The sequence below is a fragment of the Schistocerca piceifrons genome, chromosome 5 (genome assembly GCF_021461385.2).
Source record: "Schistocerca piceifrons isolate TAMUIC-IGC-003096 chromosome 5, iqSchPice1.1, whole genome shotgun sequence".
Taxonomy (NCBI): Eukaryota; Metazoa; Arthropoda; class Insecta; order Orthoptera; family Acrididae; genus Schistocerca; species Schistocerca piceifrons.
In genome coordinates, this window is record NC_060142.1 from 206,716,944 (window position 1) to 206,738,906 (window position 21,963).

General features: G+C 41.8%; 1 protein-coding gene across 1 annotated transcript in view; it reads left to right on the top strand.

The window, feature by feature from the left end:
* Positions 1–340: 340 nt before the first annotated feature.
* Positions 341–21,963, top strand: part of LOC124798894 (retinal homeobox protein Rx2-like) — a 49,657-nt gene continuing 28,034 nt past the window's right edge. Inside the window, exons 1-2 of the mRNA XM_047262425.1 lie at positions 341–347; positions 1,435–1,572. Coding sequence (XP_047118381.1) covers positions 341–347; positions 1,435–1,572 — 145 coding nt within the window. The remainder of the gene's footprint in view (positions 348–1,434; positions 1,573–21,963) is intronic.

The following is a 21,963-nucleotide window of genomic DNA, read 5'->3' on the forward strand; positions in this document are numbered from 1 at the left end:
ATGGATACATGAAATTACAATGAAATGAATACCGTTAGCTGCATACAGGCGTAGATATAAGTCAACGGGGACAGTTGAAAACGTTTGCTTCGACCGGGACTCGAACCCGGGATCTCCTGCTTACATGGCAGACGCTCTATCCATCTGAGCCACCGAGGACACAGGATAGTGCGACTGCAGGGAATTATCTCTGGCACGCCTCCCGTGAGACCCACATTCGATTGTCCCGCACTATATTCATAGTGCCCCTACCCATCATACTCATTACTCGCGGCTTTACTGCCGATTCCCGTAAGAGTTCGGGCACTGTTTGTGCATCCGCACTGAAGAAGATGGTCAAATGGCCGGTGAGCCTTTGCAGGTGATTAGACAGGTTGCTTACGTACATGTCACCTGTCAAAGTCGTATCTAGACGTATCAGTGGTCCCATATCACTCCAATCACATACCTCACACCATTACAGAGCCTTCACCAGCTTGAAGAGTCCCCTGCTGACATACAGGGTCCATGGTTTCATGAGGTTGTCTCCGTACCCGTAACCGTCCATCCGCTCGATACGATTTGGAACGAGACTCTTCCGACCAGGCAACATGTTTCCAGTCATCAACAGTCCAATGTTGGTGTTGACGGCCCCAGGTGAGGCGTAAAGCTTTGTGTCCTGCAGTTATCAAGCGAACACGAGTGGGCCTTCGGCTCCGGAAGCCCATATAGATGATGTTTCGTTGAAAATGGAAGGGTTGCTCTTCTGTCACGTTGAACGACTCTCTTTAGCCGTCGTTGGTTCCGTTCTTGCAGGATCTTTCTCCGGCCGCAGTGATGTCGGAGATCTGATGTGTTATCGGATTCCTGATATACACCATACACTTGTGAAACGGTAGTACGGGAAGCTCCCCACTTCCTCGCTACCTCGGAGATGCTGTATGCAATCACTCGTGCGCCGACTATGGCACCACGTTCAGACTCACTTAAATCTTGATAACCTCCCATTGTAGCAGCAGTAACGATGTAACAACTGCGCCAGACACTTATTGTCTTGTATAGGCGCTGCCGACCGCAGCGCCGTATTCTGCCTGTTGACATGTCTCTGTATTTTAATAAGCATGCCTGTACCAGTTTCTTTGATGCTTCACTGTAAAATGAAGAGTATCTGTGTTAACAAAATTGTATTGTAGCTGTCGTTCTCCTGTAATGCATTACTTTCAGTGAAAATCAAGTAATGAACAACAAGTGTGCATGCACAGGACAGTGAGCATTCCTCGATCCCGCTTACTTGATGATATCAGTACAGCTGGGAAGAGAGCCTTTCCAGATGTAAGACGCTTCTGTCTCTCGAGTCGTCGGTGGTTTTGAGACAGCACAAGACGCAGAAGAGGCCGCGAAGCCGCCGGCGAGCAGCGCGACTTGTGTTACATGGCAGCCGTGTTGTGTCCCCAGGAGGCGCCGACTGGACTTCAGGCATAGCGCACAAAGAGTGGCGTAGGGCGGGCGCCAAGAACCAGGTGGCCAAGTTACAGTTCTACGGGTACCGGCTGTCGCCACGGGATGACGGCTTCAGCCCCATTCACGACGCAGGCAAGTCCCTTCATCTCCTTGGCATGACCACCCAGTCGAGTGACGCGCGCGCACACACAGCACAAACTCACAAACCACCTCACAGTCGCACTGTCTTGCATTACTTTCCTCTTTCATCCACTTTTATCAGTATCTGGCAGACTCTAGCGTAGCAGCAGTAAGGTCATTGGATAAACAGGACGCCTTTGCATACCAAAAACTTCTTATCATGAATATTACATATTTTTCATGTTTCATCTTTAATTCAGCAGGCAATGCGATTTGGCAAAAGTTAGACAGTTGCCTCATATTGACTGTCACCAACAATGGTGAGACTTTGTCGTTCAGTAAAAGACCGGCTCACTGTTCTTGACAGATTCACCGATAGAGGTTCCGCAGCTGTGCTTATATTTAAACTTTATCGTTTATTTCCGCCTCAGCTGCACATTCATCTTTGCGATGTGATTAGTTCCGGTGAAAGTCTTCTGATCCAAGTATTTTGCGTAGGCAACCCGTTGTATCTAGTTTCATATAGACCATCGGCTTGCCTACGGAACTACATGGATCTGAAGATGATCAACTATGATCGAAAAAAGTCATGTCCCAAGAAAATGTGCAAATTTTTCAAAGACATGCTATTGCCTCTAGTGGAATGGCCACAATTTCCCAGTTAAAATTCTTACACTAGATAAGCAGCTCGATCGCTGATGTCGAAAGACATTTTCTCGCGAAGACGCTCTTTGACTTGACATTGCGAGGCCGTTCAATAAGTAATGTAACACCTTTTTCTCTGCCAATTTTGGTTCAAAAAATAATATTTCTTTGCGACGTTCTTAAACACTCAAACATCATCTCACATTTCCAGCAACTCCAGGTAGATAACAGCTTTTTCAAAGCTGTATGGCCGAGAAGGGAAAATTCGCAGGTGTAAATAAGCAATCTTGACGAAACTTGGCGGGTGTGAAGAGAGATCAAATTAATGCAACATATTTATTTCTTTTTTGCCCAATTTCACTTTTAAGGGGTAAAACACATCCCGAAAGGTAATTTGACATATGAAGTTTAGAAGAAACATCTTCGAAGCCAAGATATTAAAAAAATGGATTTCATTTAAAAGTTGAAATGTAATTAACGTCATTGAAACTCTATAATCAACTTTTGTAATAATTTGAAATTTTACAAAATACCTCACCACCTTCAAATAATTTTGAAAAAAATGAAACTTTTGTTGTAACATAAATTAAAGAAGCTTTCACGCCATGTCCTTCACTGTCTAACAAAGCTGATTTCTGAAATACAATTTGCGAAAAATAAGTTGCATACAATGTGCAGTTGGAGTATTTTCAACGCACCTAATTTAAATATCCAAACGTTCATTATTATATTAATTGTTTGTTTTACTTATTTTTGTTTAGTTTTTCAAATTGTTATTCATGTTTTTTGGTTTACCATTACACATACATGTATTTTGTTAATTGAAAGTAACAAATAACTCATTATTAACATACAAAATCATTGCAATCACGATTACCTGTAAATCATGCACATAAAATGAAAGAAATTCTTTCACGTAATACATACGACTGACAACACAATATGAAAGAAAATTCAGCAGCATTTCAGACTGTAGTAGGTGATCCTCTAAATAGCTCGATTACAACCAGGCGTGTTTCAATACATTAGAAAATTTTGGTGAAGAGAACTGATCATGTACTGTAGACCACTGTTTAATTAAATTGTTTCTGAAGTGGATACTGACATCATATTCAACCAGCAAAACTAGAGCTGAAAATGCTGTCACAGATTGCTTGCAGCATCCAAAGTCCAACGGTTGTACCTGTCTCATCGACCCTTCTGGGATCCCCAGACGAACAATTTCCTTGTCCTTAGGTAGGACGCTCAAAACGGTTTTTTCACACTGACCAGCCATTTCAAAGTTATGAAAGAAACTAAAAGAAAATTTAGACCGAGAATTCGAGCAAGTCCTTCAGAATCTCCAACTGTTTTTATGACGGCATCAAAATATGGTAAAGTAATGTCTGCACTCGTCAAAAGATATTTGACAGAAATTTTCTTTCGCATTGCAGCAAAATAAATCTGTATAATTGTTAGATTCTTGGGGTGTTTATTGTAAATGAACCGTTTTGAGCATCATACCTGACGACAAAGAATTTTTTTGATCTGGTGATCCCAATAGGCTCGACGGGACAGTTGCAGTCATTGGATGTACTCGTATATGGCATTAGATATTGGAAGAACTTCACGAGAAAATTTTTGGATCTAGTCCTGCTGAATGTTTATGGGTGTCAGATTCCACTTGAGAAACAATATAATCAAGCTGCAACCATTAGTACATCATCTGTTCTCTTTGCCAAGGTTTTCCAGTGCACTGAAATATGCCGAGTCAAATCACGAATGCGAATCCTGCTGAATTTTATTTTATATTCTGATGTCCGTCGTGCGTATTAAGTTACGTAATTTCATTCATTTTATGCGCATGACGTAAAAAAGTTAAGTTTTTAGCATTTTCTTACAGATAATCATTATGTTAATGATTTAGTATCATAATAATGACTAACTTATTATTTTCAATTAACAAACTACATACACGAGAAAAAAGTAAAAAATGAATTTAAAACGTAAAATAACAATTTAAAACATAAAACAAAAATAAGTAAAATAAATAATTAGAATAATAATGAACGTATAGATATTTTAATTAGGTTTGTTGAAAATATTCCGACATCATATTGAGCGCAGCTTATTTTCCAAAAGTAATATTTCAGCTACCAGCTTCATTATACATGGATGGATGTGGCGTGTAAGTTTCTTTAATTTATGTTGTAGAAAAAGGTTTTCTTTCAGAATTAATTAATGATGGTGGGGGTAATTTGAAAAGTTTCAAACTATTACAAAATGTGATTACACAGTTTTCAAGAGCGTTAATTACATTTCAAATAATATGGTTTTGAATACATTTCTTTTAAACCTAAAATGCCAAATTACCCCTTAAAAGTGAAATTGTGTGAAAACGAAAAATTGTATATTGCATTATTTTGACCTCTCTATGTACGCGCCAAGTTTCTTCAATACCGTTTATTTATACCTGTTAATGTCCCCTTGTGAGATGCATTTCAACCAAAGTGTAGTTATTGATTTTCTTTTGGCAGAAAACCAGAAGAACGATCCACCAACGTTTTGCGATCTCTTCACGAGTGCGCAGACTTTTGTGTGGCCTTCCGCTGTCATGTGGTGGAGAACTGCATTCGCGTTTTTGTGGACACGATCAGGCTGTAATGATTTTTTTTTCAGTTTCCTAACAGTCTGAGAATAGAAAAACGTCTAAGGACATTGGGCAGTGGATAAACACGCACTAAGTCGCTGGCCGAAGCGTCTGCCATCGATAGAACAAGGAGAAGGAAATCTGTGTGATCCTCCACGCGTAGGCCGACCACACACAGCCGCACGCCTGCAATGTTGTAACGTGCTCACACTCTTCTTTGAGGTGATCGACGAACAACAATCAAGCAACTCAGAGCTCAACTTGCCTCTGATGGTAGTGCTGATACACATGTCCACCAGTTACAGTTTTCAAAAGTTTGTGCCTAACTGAAAAGCATAAAGAGGAAAGATTCAAATGTGCCGAACTGTTTGCTCGTTTTAAAACTAGTGGATAAGATTTACTGAAAAAATTTGCACATGCGATGAGACATGAGTTCACCACTTTGTGTGGCACCACGCAAACCTCCTTCGAAGAATAAATTCAAAAGAGTACCCTCAGTAGTAAAGCCATGGCTACAGTCTTCTGGGACACAGGGGGGTTGTTCTGCCAGATATCGCCCGTCATGGTGAAAAGATCAACTGCGATGTCTATTGTGAGACTGTTAGGAAGCTGAAAAAATATTACAGCTTGTTCGTGGCTACAAAAACTCGAATGCACTTCTCAACTCTATGATAGCGCACGGCCACACACAAGTCTGCCCACCAGAGAGGAGATCACGAAACTTTGGTGGATTGTTTTCCCTGATCCGCCCTACAGCCCAGATCTTCCACCTTCTGTCTTTATCTCTTTTGGCCACTGAAAAATGGACTCCGACAGAAGTACTGCAGCAATGATGGGGAAGCTACTGAAGCGGCAAGAGCCTGATTGAGGCGCAGACCTGTGGGACATACAGGCTCCCACATTAAGGTGGCGTAAGCCCATAGAATTAAACGGATTACGTTGAAAACTAGGGTTTTACAGCCAAAGAATTGTGGAACAAATTAACGTGACAGATATGGACGTTTTATGGGCAAGATTTAAACTGGTTGTAAATCGCGCCGAGTAAGTTGATTAAGGATGCTTTAACAATCAAATTCGAAAAATGCTGAGGAAACAGAGATTATTGTACTGATAGTTCAAGAAAGAGCGTGCAAATGTTGACAGGTGAAAGTCAGTAGAAATTCGTGCATTTGTGAAAAGGTAAATGTGACTTCCACAGTCATACCTTAGCGAAAGATCTTGCCGAGAACCCCAGATGTTGGACCACTAAGCGCGTGGAAGCTTTCTACGCAATCACTCGTCGGCCAGTCTGGAGCGCAACAGAAGACAGCACAAGGAAAGCCGAAGTTTTAAATTTCACGTTTAAGAAATCATTCACGCGGGAGGATCATGAAAAAGTACCGTCGTTTGACTCTCGCATGGAGCACATAGAAATCGGCATCAGTGACGAAGAGAAGCAACTAAAAGACTTGGAAATAAGAAAGTCGCCAGGTCCAGATGCAACACCAATCCGGTTTTACTAAGAGTGCTTTGTTGCATTGGCGTCATACTTGGCCTGCTTTTACCGCGAATCTCTCGCCCAGCGAAAAAGACGAGATGGCTCTTGTATATAAGATAGATAAAAGAATTGAGCTTCATAATTACAGACTAAAACCCGTAACATTGGTCTGCTGCAGAATAGTAAGACATTCTGAGTTCGAATATAATAAATTTCTTTGAAACGGAAATGCTTTCTGTCCACAAATCAGCACGGATTCAGAAAGTATCGCTCGTGCAAAAGTTGCCTTGTCCTTTTCTCACATGATGTACAAATCACGGACGGAGTGCTACAGGCAGATTCCATGTACCTAGATTTTCGGAAAGCGTTTGACACGATGCGCCATTGCACAAAGCTGACGAAGGTCCGAGCATTCGGTTTAGTTGCCCAGATATGTGAGTGGCTCGAAGGCTTCTTAATTAACAGAACCCAGTACGCTGCCCTTGAATGCCAGTGTTCATCACAGACAAGGGTATCGTCAGAAGTGCCCCAGGGAAGAGTGATAGGACCACTTTTGTTCTCTATTGATATATACATAAATGACCTGATGGACAAGGTGAGCAGCAATTTACGGCTGTGTGTTGGTGGCGCTGTGGCGTGTGGGAAGGTGTCGTCCTTGAATGACTGTAAGAGTATACAAGATGACTTATAGAAAATTTCTAGTTGGTGTGAGTAACAGAAAATGTAGAAAAATGTAAGTTAAAGCGGATGAGTAGGAGAAACAAAACTGTAACATTGAAATCAGCATTATTAGGGTGCAACGTGACACAACCACATCGATTAAAAATCCAAGCGTGTAACGTTACAAAGCAGTATGAAACGGAATGAGCTAGTCATGTTGGTAATAGAGCAGGCGAATGCGCGAGTTCTTTTTATTGGGAGAATTTTGGGAACATGTAGCTCATCCATAAAGGAGACGGGGTATAGAACGCTAATGCAACCCATTCTTGAGTATTGTTCGAGTGTTTGGGAGCCACAGCAGGTCAGATCAAAGCAAGAAATCGAAGCAGTTCAGAAGCGTGATGCTATATTTGTTACCGGTAGGTTCGATCAGCATGCTTCGTGAACTCAAATGGGAATCCCTTACAGGGTAGGCTTCGCTCTCTTCGCAAGGCTTTATTGCGGAAATTTACAGAATCGGCATTTGCGATCCACTGCAGAAAAATTCTGCCGCTACCATTGATTATTTCGTGTAAGGATCATGAGATAAGAATGCAAGAAATTAGGTCTCATACGGAGGCATTTAGGCAGTCATTTTTCCCTCGCTCTGTTTGCGATTGGGACAGGAAACGAGATGACTAGTAGAGTGTGTGTGTGTGGTTTGAGGTTTTCGGGCGCTAAACAGCGTGGTCATCAGCGCCCAAACGCATAGAAACAGGAACATACGCGGTGAAGGGACGAAGACGGACAGCGAACAAGGAGAACGGCTAAAAGACACAGACCTGACGCAGTTCCAAATCGGTAAAAGGTACTCTCCGTCATGCAACCTAAGGCGGTTTCCGGAGTATGTATGCAGATATGGATGTAGATGTGGAAAGCATTTAATTCATGAATAAAACCATCTTGCTTTGAGGCGAAAAAGTGTTGCATCACTTATGAGACTACATTTAGCAGGTGGTGAAAATTACAAGTGAAAGTATATTACCATTTCGTTTATTCTGAGAGGTCATAAATGCCCTTAACTCCTTTCACGTTTATTTTCAATAAAACAAACCGTAGAGAGAAGAACTTGACACATAAAGTAAGTGTGAAGGCTTGTGCAGCCGAAAGTTTTGTGGGTGCAGAGCGGTGTCATGTACAATAACTACCGCTAAACGGATGAAATCGACATTTCGGTCGCAGTTGCAGTATGCTTCACCTGGATTTGCTACTGCATAAACTGGTTTCTCAAATAGAAGAACCAGAGTAAGGCCGAGGCAACAGGTATCAGATCCATTTAGCGATAGTTATTTCACAACTTAACAGGCTCTACACACATCACACTCTTATGTTAACAGTTTCTTATTCTCGCTCGCTTAAGACATAACTGCTTGATATGGTGACGAAGAATTAGCTAACTTATTGTTTCTGCTAGATGGATACCCAATAAATATCTTTTTTAAATCACATCATCTTTCCACCGTTGATTGGGATGATTTATTTTACTTTTCAATGCACGAGTGCAGTTTCGACACTTAGGCCATATTCGAGTGTGTTTGCAACATAAGAGCAATTGTTAAATGTATCATAACATATATAGGTAAAATTGGAAACATTACTTGTGATGCTCGAAAAAACATGTAAGAACTAACCCAAAAGTGCTTTCAAAGTCAAAGTAAGTACGTACATATGTTTTCCAGTTTTTGTTGAATCATATGTTCGGAGTAATACAAGGAAATTCTTTTGCCATTACAGCACAGTGAGTTCGATCACAGACTGATCCTTCGAACTACACAATTATCAAACGTCGTTTTGATCGACTGATGAGAAACAAAAAATATATGCTCATCGCATTTCAGACAACGTAATATACACGATTGTGACCTAATGAAACCATCATATTGGTGGCAGAGTATTTCTTTCTCGGAACCAGTCTCGCTAACAATCTTTTCACAATAGCCTTCTGCATCTCAAATGAATTAGTGTCTCATATGATAGTTACTCGTTCCGTTCTCTTACAAATACAAGGCAGTGAACGAAACATTTTGCTGTCGGTAATAATCTTCATTTTAACGTTATCGCTATTGCTTCACAAGTAATCTTTCACACGTCAGCTAAGGTGCTGAATACATGTCGTTCTGACAACTGATACGCTAAAGTGGAAAATATCATACAACCTTATGAGAACACTGTAGAACACTTCTCGATACCACATACTGAAATATTGGAATTACTTCACCGTTAGTCTTACGTGTGGCTCACAAATAGCATTAATAAATATTTGATGAGAAACACGACGACTCGTTAAAAATAATATTTAGAAAAGAGTGATTAGAAATCCTAATTATTGTCGGTTTATGTTACAAATCACTATTCAGACCTTAGACTAACACTTTTATCACACGTAGGAATTGAGAGTACATCACTGCATGTTCATTACAGCTTTAACAGTAGTTTATTAATAGAATCCAATCAATTGCATGGAAAATTTAAGTCCTGTATCGTCATGCATGAACGGCGGCAGCTGCTAAGGAAAGTAGCCCTTGATAGTTTTCAGCTTTGACGTAAGACACAGGACAAGGGTTCGTGCACTATTCTTCGTCCACTATAATTTTATAGCCGTACTTTCTTGACAGTTCGTCCTTTGAAGGAGATTAATTAATGAACAGAGATGTTAATTGCTTAATTGATAGTGCCGATTCTTCAGTACACCGAAACAGCTGCGAGCGGCAACAGTTCTGTGGAACACGATTTTCAGAGGGCACTTTCGTATGTACGCAAATAAATTATATAGTCAACAACAGAAGTTTCAAACCTCTGTCCATTCACCGTTGCTTGTGAACGTGGATGTGTTGATGTAACGGAGTGGAGAGAGGGGGGGGGGGGGGGGCGTTGGCGAGGATCATGACGACTGTTTATCTCAATGACATAAAAGACTGGGCATTAAATAACTTTTTAAAGCACGCAAGAACAGCAAATCGGCTAATATATTATTAAAGGTATCACGTCCGCTCTGTCCGAAGCGATTTTATAATGTCATATAGAACTTGAACCTGTTACCTAGTACGAAGGATTGGATTCGAACTCTGGATACGAGTTCAGAACTTTTTGACCACTTTTCATTTCTTTCAGCAGGTTTTTGTCGTTATTTGTCACTTATTACATAGGATGCAATAAAGCATACGAAAATAAACTCCGGTAGAAAAATGGAACTGGTAAAGGAACAGATACACTGCTAAAGTTTACACACGAAATGGCTTCTCTGGCTGATAGTAAGAAAGACACGTTGAATGTAATTGTCGCCAAATTTTGCTCAGAATAAGAGCCATGTTAAACAACATATCAATGGAAGTGACGTAGTGTGGAAGAAGATTTTTAATTTGTAAACAGTAATTTTGCGAAACAGCTATTCTAGTAAGTGAAACACTTTTCCTGTTAACAGTTATTACACAAAATGACTGAGCGAAGAAAAGTATCAGTAGCAAATAAGCCTAGGAAGAAAAATGTTTTCCAGCAAAAGAGCTCTGCTGCTAAGCATTAATATTGAATTGAGAAAGAAACTCCTGAATGATACGTTAGGAGGACAACACTGTCTGGAAGTCAATGAAAAGGCCGAAACTAGAAACATTTGAAATGAGTCTCTATGGAATAAATTAAATAGGACAATAATATACGATACGGAAAAATAATGGAATGGGTTGAATAACGAGAAGATCTGTCTAGTGTCCCTAGCAGGAAAGAGGTCAGTTATGAATTATCTACTGATGCCTACGGAAACGGCGCTAGATGGAAACGTAAAGCGAAAAATTTTTACAGGCAAGAAAATAAATTAAAAAAAGTATATATTAGCGGAGCTACTGGATGTACTAGACGTGTAAAGTGTGTAAAAAAACTGCGAATATGAATTCGTAGAATTATTAGAGGAATAAAAACAACCAATTTTGTTATATGACACAAATGTCACATGTGCACCATTTCTCCGCTAGGGGACATTGAAGAGCAGGACAGTGGTCTTCCCTTGGGCCAAAGTTCACCACTGTTTTGGCGTTTCGTATCAAACACGTTGGCGCTGGAATCTGATTTGCAACACGATTACATCTTACTACTAAGAAGGGTAAGTTTTCGTTACTGCTAGCAGTGTCCACGTCTCTCGGTAAACAACTGCATTATTATTGTTTATGTTGTGTTGTTTTTACATGAAATTTTCTAGTGATGTTTAAAGATGCTTTATGGAGGATGACACACTAACTGAGTTAGCTGACATGTATTTCACGATGCAACGATCAAGCTGCAAGGCGCCCGTATGCCGAATGATTTCCAGGGAAGAAGTTACCAAATCATGTCAAGTTTGCAAAATTTGATGGCGGTCTTCACGAAACAGGATTCCTTAGACCAGACCGACGGGAAACTGGTAGTGTCCGAACTGGTCCGTCTGAGGAAGCTATATTACAGAGAACTGAGGAATGCCCCAGCATTAGCAGACGATCAATATCCAAGGAATCAGAAACCTCCCAACGCCAATGTGTGGAACGTCCGTTCAAGTATTATACAGTACAAGACCTGTCAGCTGCTGACTTTTCCCAGGGGGTGGAGCTCTGCCTATGAGAACTGCACTAAATCGTAAACAGCCCTGCCTTCCTAAACGTGTTTTTTGTTTGAAGACGAGGCCGCCTTCGTAAGGGAAGGAATATTCCACAGCCACAGTAGTCATATTTGGAAGTTGGAAATCGTAAGATAACTCATGAGTTTCGGCATCAACAGAGATTTACCATAAATGGTCCATCTTCTGCTTAACACGCTCAGTAGAGATAATTCCCGTGTCTTTCTCCGTGAAGTACTGATGGAAATGTTGGAGAGTACACTACTAGCAATTAAACAACGATTATACGAGGAGTGTTCAATTAGTAATGCAACAATTTTTTTTCTAGGTTACTTTCGGCTGAAAAGAACGGTATTTGTTGTGGGACATTGTGGACCGTTTCTGCTTCACTTTTATGCGGTTCCAATAGGTGGCGACGCTATACGCAGCTTTCAAAATGGCGTCTGTAACGGAGGTGTGTTCCAAGCAGAGAGCTTCATTGAGTTTCTTTTAGTGGAGAAGCAGAGCATTGCAGATATTCATAGGCGCTTGCAGAATGTTTACGGAGATTTGTCAGTGAACAAAAGCACGCTGAAAAGTTGGTCGAGGAGTCTGTCATCATCGCAACAACGTCGCGCAAACGCGTCCGATCTTCCGCTTGCCGACCGGCCGCACACAGCTGTGGCTCCTGCAGTGTTGGAACGTGTGGACACTCTCATTCGAGATGATCTATGGATCACTAACAAACACCTCCCTGCTCAACTGGACGTGCTAATACACTCGTCCACCAGTAGACTACTCAAAGATGTGTCCCAAGCTGGTTTCTCGCCGCCTAACAGAAGACGATAAGGAGCAACTAAGGACCACGTTTGTGCAGTTCCTCGCGCGTTACGAGACTGATCTTGACAAATTTTTGTAGAACATCGTCAAAGGCGAGGAAACGTGGGTTTATCACTTCGAACCGGAAACGAAACGGCAATCCATGGAGTGGTGCCAGACCACCTCTACTCCGAAAAATATGTTCAAAGCTGCACCCTCAGCCGGTGAAGTCTTGGCGACGGTCTTCTGGAACTTTGAAGGTGTTATTCTGTTTCATTTTCCTCCTCATGGTCCAATGATCAACTCTGAAGTGTATTGTGCTACCCTCAGGAAATGAAGAAACTACTTCAGCGTGTTCGTCGACAAAACGAACTTCTCTTTCTCCATGACACTCAAGGGCTCACAAGTCTGCGCACCTGAGAGGAGCTCACAAAACTTCATTGGACTGTTTTTCCTTACCCACCTTACAGCCTTATCTCGCAGCTTCAGGCTTCCATCTGTTTGGCCAATGAAGATGCACTCTGCGGGAGACAGCACGTGGATGATGGGGATGTTACTGATGTAGCAAGACGTTGGCTCCGATGTCGACGAGTGGAGTGGTATCATGCGGACATACAGGCCCTTCCAGTAAGATGGCGTAAGACCATCGCATTGAACGTGTTTTGTTGCTAAAAGAGTGAGGAATAATAAAGGGTATTGGAATCCAGAATAAAACCAACCTGCTCTCAGAAAAAATGTGTTGCATTACTTATTGAACGCCCCTCGTAGTTCCATCGGGATGTAGCCCCAACCACACTTTACTGTTGACGACAAACAAGGTTTCTACAATGCTTTCCCTAATTGTTGGATTGGGATTGGTAGGTGAGTACCGTGAGTTCTCCCGACTTCACTCCTTTGGATTTCTTTTCGTGGGAGAAACTGAAGTATTTGGTGTATGAGACTCGAGAGACGCTCCAGAGCAGCTGGTTCAACGTTTGGTCGAAGCTTCAACCATTATTCGTGAAACACCTGGTTGTTGGACAATTATTAGTACTCACATGGATTAATGCAAACGGGCGGTTGCTCTTTAAACTAATCAAGGGTCTGGTGCCCAATCAGGAGTCAAGAAGCTTATCGTTAGAATTCCTCTCTTTGTGCAAAGATGGTATCTATATTTTATGAAGTTCATCTTCCTTTCTGTTGCGTTACGACGATGCATGGACTCCAATGGAGATCGAAAACCTTGAGGTTACGTACTGATCCACGATCACGCAGCCAGCGCACACATTTCAACGAAGGTTGGTCAGAGATGAGTCCAAGGGTAAGTGCCTCGCTCGATGACGGCCCAAAAGTGCTTGTTGGGGGCAATATTTTATTGCACTGCTGTGCTATAGGTACAGCTCTCCTCCAGGTCGACATGGTCTAACAAACCGCCGCCCTGAATGTTAGAATAGGTTTCCATGTCGATCACCTGTGAGAGACAATGATAGGTGTATCAGAGGGCGCATCTCATCCCGTGTGAATAGCCCCCATTCGAGAGTAACTTCATCACATGCCTGAATGGTTGCATCCTCTTATGCGGTTTTCGACACACTTTCATACTGTCATTCATTAGACTAGGCTTCGAAAGGCGTACATTATAATTTATGTGACATACGTGCGCTGCAAAGTAGCTCCCCTGTACGCTACAACGTTTTGCAATAGTTAACAGCGATACCTGCCGTCAACATGTGGTGTGTTTCCTCTTAACGCACACCATTACTGATGACACATAAAAAGCTCAGTGTCTCTACTACTTCGGAGACAAACTGCTCCATACAAAGGGCACCCATGATATGACCGCGATGAGATGCTCTTCTACCGCTCATCTTGCCCATCTTTATTGAGCTGTCAGTACAAAGTTTGAAGCCATCCGAGCTACGTAAGATCGTAAACTATTCCATTCGAGCACTGAAACATGAATCCTTTCCCTCCAACACAGTCGCCTGCGTGCATTCAACTGTGAATGAGTAAACAACAATGAAAATGTGCAAACGAAAGGGAAAAAATTGTCGTTGCCCTTTGCACACGGTTCCCTTGTTGGATAACTCTTCAAGTCATTCATTGTTGTTTTATTTTCATGGAATAGAATGTCCTTTATTGTGCCCCACTTCTTCTTTTTTTTGTCAAATGTTTGAGCTCCGCTCAAACAAGCCTCCCTATAAATTACAAAACAGATTTTTATCCGAATTTTTGCAGCCAAACGAAGAGTATGAATTGGACAAATGGGGTAAAAAACTGACCAGCGTAAAATCTAGTTTTGTAGAGAAAGATTTAATTTCTTGAAAGTATTCGAGGTATCTCAGAAAAACTTAATTAGTGATTTGAGGGAAAACAGAAGAATTTACTGAATAGTTGATACTATGTTAGCGACGTTTAAAAAATCAAATTACAGCATAAATTGAAACCTTTATGCTTCCTCTTGATCTATACTCTTTTAACGCTTGTAGATTACCGATCGATATATAAATGTATTACAGTTTTTGCTTTATGAGAAATACCTGAAAATTTAAAAAAATGAAAAAATTAGCAAATGTTTTGTGAAATGACTTGTCTGAAATTAAGTAATAAAATAGATTAGAGAACTTTTGATACATCTTTGAAGATGTTCGATAACGTATACAGCAAATGATGTAACTATTGGGAATTTAAAGTTGAATGTTTAATTTACAATCTTGGAATTTTATAGAACACTATAAAATATTTGTGTGATTGAACTTCACTCAGTGGTCTCTCATCGCCACCGTATGAGCATATCGGTCGCTGTACATTATTTCGAGTATCATTAAAAAGGCGCATCAAATGTTTCTGTAATGTATTTTTTCTTACTTTTAGAGAAATAATTTCACAAAAGTTTTCTATTTTTCGGAGTGTAATGTCAGGCGAGTAAAGAGGCCTTTACATGTTTATTCCAATAAAGCGGTAAAGCAGTGATTCGGCTGCTGAAAAGTTCATCAATGAGAACCCTCTCGTGTATGGGTTGATAAGACTCTATTTGGCGTAAACTGCTATAGTCCTGGTGGATCCTATAACGCTTGTAGTGTGGCAAGAAATTCTTCTAAAATATATGTCTTTCTTTTAACACTGTCCATTCCTCATAAGAAACAAATGGTCAGTTTTATAAAATGTATTTGATACAAATGTTCGCTTATCAATCTCCCTAAAATCGTCACTTTCCTCTTCATGAAGCAGTCGAAGTGAAAATGGATCATATATATATACGAACAAAGTAAGGCTGCCATCAAATTTCTCCCTTTCAAATATATTGGTGCCATTTACTCCAGCCTTCTTCAAAAGCCGTACGCACGATGCAAGTTCCCCCTGTATAAGTAACTTTTTTGCAATGGTTAGCACATCTACGAGTCGATAAGAAAACGGCAAGGATCTCTGCACCGCTCGACGTGTCATATCTTAGTCAGCCAATCAACTTTGGATACAAAAACCAATGAGAGGGAAGGCAGCCAAAGATATTTGTACCAAATCCTCTGATTGGAGGCAGTTTCACACTTACTCCAGGATCCTGCTTTGGTGTAATTTAGACATTCTGGAGAAAGATGGTGGTGTTTCGGTTCTTCAGCACGCTGTTTCGTACACACATCCATTCCCGAGGCAGGATTCGAATCTGCGACCGTACCAGCAGCGCGGTTCCAGACTGAAGCGCTTAGAACCGCTCGGCCACAGTTCTCGTGTTTCAAGCATATATTTCCAATTGTGTATCTTCAACGTAATTTCTCGTGTATGGCAATTTGCTTTGGGATTTTTCCATTCCTTTGTGAACTATTAGAGCCAATGTGTGCGCATGAATAGAGATATCCAGTTACCAATTTTCCGTCTGTGAGTGGAATTGGCTTACGATATCTCTTCCTCATAAAAGGCATTGTAAACATTTTGTAACTTCCTTTATAGACATAGTTGGCTATTTAAGTCATTTTTGGACTCATGTATCAGCTATATTGATGGGTTATACTCTCCATATGTGTCTACCACTTCTTTCTATATTATTTTCAAAAATTATAGCTTTCATTTTCTTAGATTTTTCGTACGCTTATTTTAGAAAGTAGAGAATTTTCTTTTTCCATCCCATCTAGCCACCTGCTTTTGTTCATCCATGCCGACACAAGTTGGTCTCATGGCACGTAACCCCGTTTTCCTATAAAGTTTTTTTTTGAAAATAAAACTTCTCTTCGGTTTGCAATGCAAACACCTGCTATCTTTCGTAAAATATTTAAAAATTGGTGGCCGTGCGGTTCTAGGAGCTGCAGTCTGGAACCACGAGACCGCTACGGTCGCAGGTTCGAATCCTGCCTCGGGAATGGATGTGTGTGATGTCCTTAGGTTAGTTAGGTTCAACTAGTTCTAAGTTCTAGGGGACTAATGACCTCAGAAGTTGAAACCCATAGTGCTCAGAGCCATTTGAACCATTTAAAAATAAAGTAACGACGCCCTGTCACGTATTCTAAGACGCTGTTTGGGCAGTAGTTTATTAATGTTTAAGTCTACCACAGCTCATTTTTGGTAATTTTCAAGTGATATCTATAACAGATGGCAAGCACACTTGCCCCCCGCGAATCGAGCGTACAAGGCAAAATTTGTTTCACGGGTGGTCTTTGTTTAGGCAGCTAGTATACGTAATATTCAATCTGTGGCAATTAGAAATGCGTTACAGAAAATAACTCCATTGCACTTTTGAAGGTCTACCACCTCATTATCCAAGTTTTGCAAGTTAGAGAGCGTTATCCAGGATTTCATATTTGAAAACTGATATAAAATTAAGGATAAAACTTATTCAAAATCTATTTGAACTTGCGCTGTAGTTTTACAAGACCTAGTAAGCTATCAACATTGAATCATGCTGAACACATCGTTCCGAGGCTGTTGTCTGTTGCACAGCGCGAACGGAATCGGCCCCATGAAATTAGATGTTGTACAGCAACAGCTGCAAGCTAATCCATATGATATGTCACGTACTTAACGACGCTAGCTGTAACTCGATTGCCAACAGTCGCACTGAATACGTTGAATAGCTGCAGCGTTCAGTGTCTGCGACATGTGGAAATAATTGCGAATATTCTGTATCTGGTATTTCAGGAGTTTTCAACGAAATAGTGGTTTCCAACCTTTCTCAAACCCTGCTCGTGAACGATGGGAAATATCATCCAATACCCCAAACAATGTTTAGTACTATATCCTTCTTTTTAAGTCACGAAATATACGTAATATTTCTGCAGTGTTCAAACAAATAAAAGTGACGTGATTGTGAAAAGTGTTTTGTTAAGCTTTGAAATAATGAGTCAATGAGGAGGTTAATACCACATAGTTTTAAACGTTTTTACCCGTAATTTATTGTCTACCACTGTTCAGCGTGATACTCCAGTTTCATTTAGTATCTCTCTTTTGTTTACCTCTCTGCCACTGCTTTCAGACCTGTAAATAGAGGCGGAATTGCTAAGGCTTTTACTGGTAATAATGGATAATTGCCAGCAAACTGTCGTCAAAATGTTCCCACGTCAGTTTTATTGAAATATGCTTTCAACATTTGTTCATAGCGTCGAACAAAATGCTATTTGACTGGATGATGACAAATGTGAGTACTACGGCTGGATGTGAGGAATGAGAAATGGCCTTTCAGGTGTGTAAAACAGTGCGTAACTACCAGCTTTGGCTTTAGTAAATGAGACATGGACTTTTAACGACAACAAAGTAAAATCTGGGGACTTCTCAGCAAACAATGGAGAGATACTGGTGATGGGAAGTACTAAGAGGGACAAGAATAAAAAAGAAAGAGAGAACAGGGAACAGATTGGAGATGAAGGCATAATTATCAATGCAGTGGAAAGAAATGTAAGTGTGCGGGACTTGTAGCCAGACGGTGAACCAAGGAAATACCATGATGGGCTCTAAGAAATAAGGAAAGACTGATACGGTGACCTAATGGAAGGAAGGGGGGAGATAACTGAAACTACCCGAGAGCAACGTATACGCAAATTTCTGAAGGCTGCAGTATAAGGAAAAGTCTAAAGCATCCCTTTATCAAGCAGTGGATGTCAATTGGACAGTGAAGAAGAGAATCTAAAAGTATTATTTTAACTGATTCATGTGTCTGTTCTTGGTGAAACATTGTATGTTGTACAAACTAAACGAAATGCCGTTTCTCTTGTTTCACAAAAATATATTTTTGTACGAGTTAGGTTTAGAGTTGTAGGCAAGTTTTTCAGTAAGTAACTGATTTCAAAGATTGCAACGAAGCAAAGATAAGGACGTATGAACTGCTTAATCTACTGCTTCACGACTTAAACTATAAATATCTCTGTTGATTATTTTAAATATTACACAGTGTCATCTGTATTAAACAATCTTGTGATACACTTTAAGGTAACATTTACTGTAACTCTAAGTAAACATACAGTGCACCAGTTCCGTTTTGGTGTATCTATGTTGTCCACTGAGTACCACAGCCATCTACAAGGGGAGTTGGAGACCATGATGGGGCCACCCCCCTCCTCTTTCCCCTCCCCCTCCCCCCACGCCTGAAATCTCGAGTACAGACTTTTCGTTAATTACGGAGTTATTATGCATCTCTAGAAGATATTTGCTGCGATTTCGCCTAACATCTCTATAGAGCTCTCCATATAGCTATATGAAATTTAGTGGTTCTCGGACCTGAAAAACTCATTTATGTAAAAAATGGTAGCTTTAAAGTCTCAGCCCCCCCATAACACCCCCCCCCCCCACACACACACACACAGCCCCGTACTCCAACCTGGATAAATTTCTGCGGCCGCCCTTGCTAAATAAACAAAGTACGGATTTTGTTCGCTTCGTCAGTTTTTTAACGAAAATGTTACTCACAATGTTGAATTAACTTCTACACTTCCACAAAAAGAATTAGTAATCCCGAAAAGACCACTCGATTTTGATCCAATGACGGCATATGCCACCTAGAGGATAGGGTAGTGGCGTAGCTACCACAGCAGCCACGGAGACGCACTCGTGCTTCCTACAGCCGACTGAGCGAGTTTGAAAGGGTCATCTGGGTGGCGGGATGGTCCTGCCACACAGATCGGACGTGCTGCGTCACTTGTGCAACGAGCCTAATGTCAGTGGCTATGTGAACATTCTCACACACGTAGAAAAGGGTCTGGATGTACACGCAGCACAGATGCCCGACGGGATCATCGTATTGTAAGGGCAGCAGTGGATGTGCGTACAGTTACCACAGCACATATCAGAGGGCTTGTAAGCCCAGATATGTCAATACGAACTGTTGCGAACCGCTTATTCGCAATTGAACTGCGGGCCCAGACATCTCAAGACTATCATCCACTCATGCCACAGCATCGACGTGCACTGCTGTTGTTCTGATGCCGTCAGATGATCATTTGGAAGAGGGAAAGGCGCGTCGAGGTCTTCAGCGATAAAGGCAGATTCTGCCTGTATGCGCGTGATGGTCGTTTTCGCATACGACGTAGGCTGGTGAGCGCTGTCTCGGAAAGTGCTTTCGTCCAAGACACGCTGAGGCCTAATGGTGTTGGGTGCGATAAGCTACAGCTCTCGTTTATCCTTGATCTTTCTGGAGGGAACGCTAAAAAACGCTCGGCGCGTGCAAAATATTGTTAGACCCATTCTTTTGCCGTTATTTCAACAGGAGGGTGATGTCGTGTTACAACAGGAAATGCTCACCCACACACTCTCCATGAAATACAACGTGCTGTGCAAGACATGCAACATCTTCCCTGGCCAACACGATGTCGAGACTTGTCTCCAGTCTGATGGGACGCGAAATGACTCGTGCGACTCGTTAACCAACATCTCTTACGGAACTGAGAGGACAGGTCGAGCAGACGTGGCATAATGTGTTCTAGGACAGCGCTGGCCATCTGTACGATCGACTGGATGCCAGAGACAGCTCCTGCGACGCCGCCCATGGAAACTGCACCACGTTCTAGTATGAGTGTTTCAGCATAGGTCGATACTTGGTATCTCAGAACGGCTTGTGCTACTGATCTGTAAATGTAATCATTTCATGTATTCCATATGCACTGTTACAACAATAAATATTAACTGTATTCGAAACCTCTGAAAGGGGGTACATTTTTTCTGGCAGTGTATTATTTGTCATGTTGATTAATCGGGTTTCTGCCGGTTATTCACCTCTTTCCTGCACGATATTTCAACTGCGTGACTCGCAGTCTTCTTCAGGTGCTGTCTGATACTGATTCCAGTGTGGAACGAGTCCGGTATTTATGCCTACGTTGTGCTAGGCGTTTCCTCTGCGGTCCGCGCCGCGTCTGGCTCTCTGTCCGTGGTGTGCGCCGACCAATAGCAACGGCTGTAGCATTTTCTTCTAGCCGCGACTGTTCGAACGCTGTGCGCGCACTTTGTGGTTATTATCCGTTGACAATATAGCTGAGTTCTGAATGGCGTCCAAGCTGTGCTAGACGTTTTATCTTTCGATTGTCGTCATTTAAGTCCTCCTATGAATTAGGACGTCCTATTACCGTGCTCAGTCGTGTTAGGCTTTCCGTCCTAAGTTCTTGCCCCCCAGGAGCGGCTGGAGCGTCATTTTCAGGCCGATTGTGTTCAAATCGTCGCCTGAGACTCGGAAGAGCGTCCTCAGATACTTTGTCGGTTGTCTGAAGTGCCATTTCATGTACGTCCTCAGTTACATGTACTAAGCTGTCGTCTCTAATTCCATCCTTATACTTGTGTCCCTTGGGGTCTAAATGTTGTCTACGTTGCGTCTTCAGAAGATCAATTGCTAGAAGAAAATGCTACAGCCGTTGCTATTGGTCGGCGCACACCACGGACAGAGCGCCAGACACGGCGCGGACGGCAGAGGTAGCGCCTAGCACAACGTAGGCGTAAATACCAGACTCGTTCCACACTGGAATCAATATCAGACAGCACCTGAAGAAGACTGCGAGTCACGCAGTTGAAATATCGTGCAGGAAAGACCCGAATAACCGGCAGAAACCCGATTAATCATCATGACAACGCCTCACCGGGAAAGCTTGAAGAATTACAGTGTATTATTTGTAGCTGTTTTTGTTGTGGTAAGTTCCTGGTCATAGTCTTGTTAGGGAGTGGGCACATCGTCTCCTATACATCCCCCTACATGTCTCCCAACTACGAACTGTACCCTCTCCCCCCCTCTCCCCCACTCGCCATCTCACCATCTCCAGGAATTACAAACCGGAATAAAGAGACCACCTGCTGTAGCCTTTCATGGCGCGCTCTCAACTTACTTCGTTCGTAAACTTATGTTATCCTTCATGAAAAACCTTGCATCTGTCAGGCTTTAGGGGAAACCGTACCAATGCGAGCCAACATTGCAAGAATATTATACTACACTACTCGCCATTAAAATTGCTACGGAATAAGACACAGTGATATGCAAATGATCAGCTTTTCAGAGGATTCACGCAAGGTTGGCGCCGGTGGTGACACCTACGACTTGCTGACATGAGGGAAGTTTCCAACCGATTTCTCATACGCAGTCCGCAGCTCGTGGTCGTGCGGAAGCGTTCTCGCTTCCCGCGGCCAGGTTCCCAGGTTCGA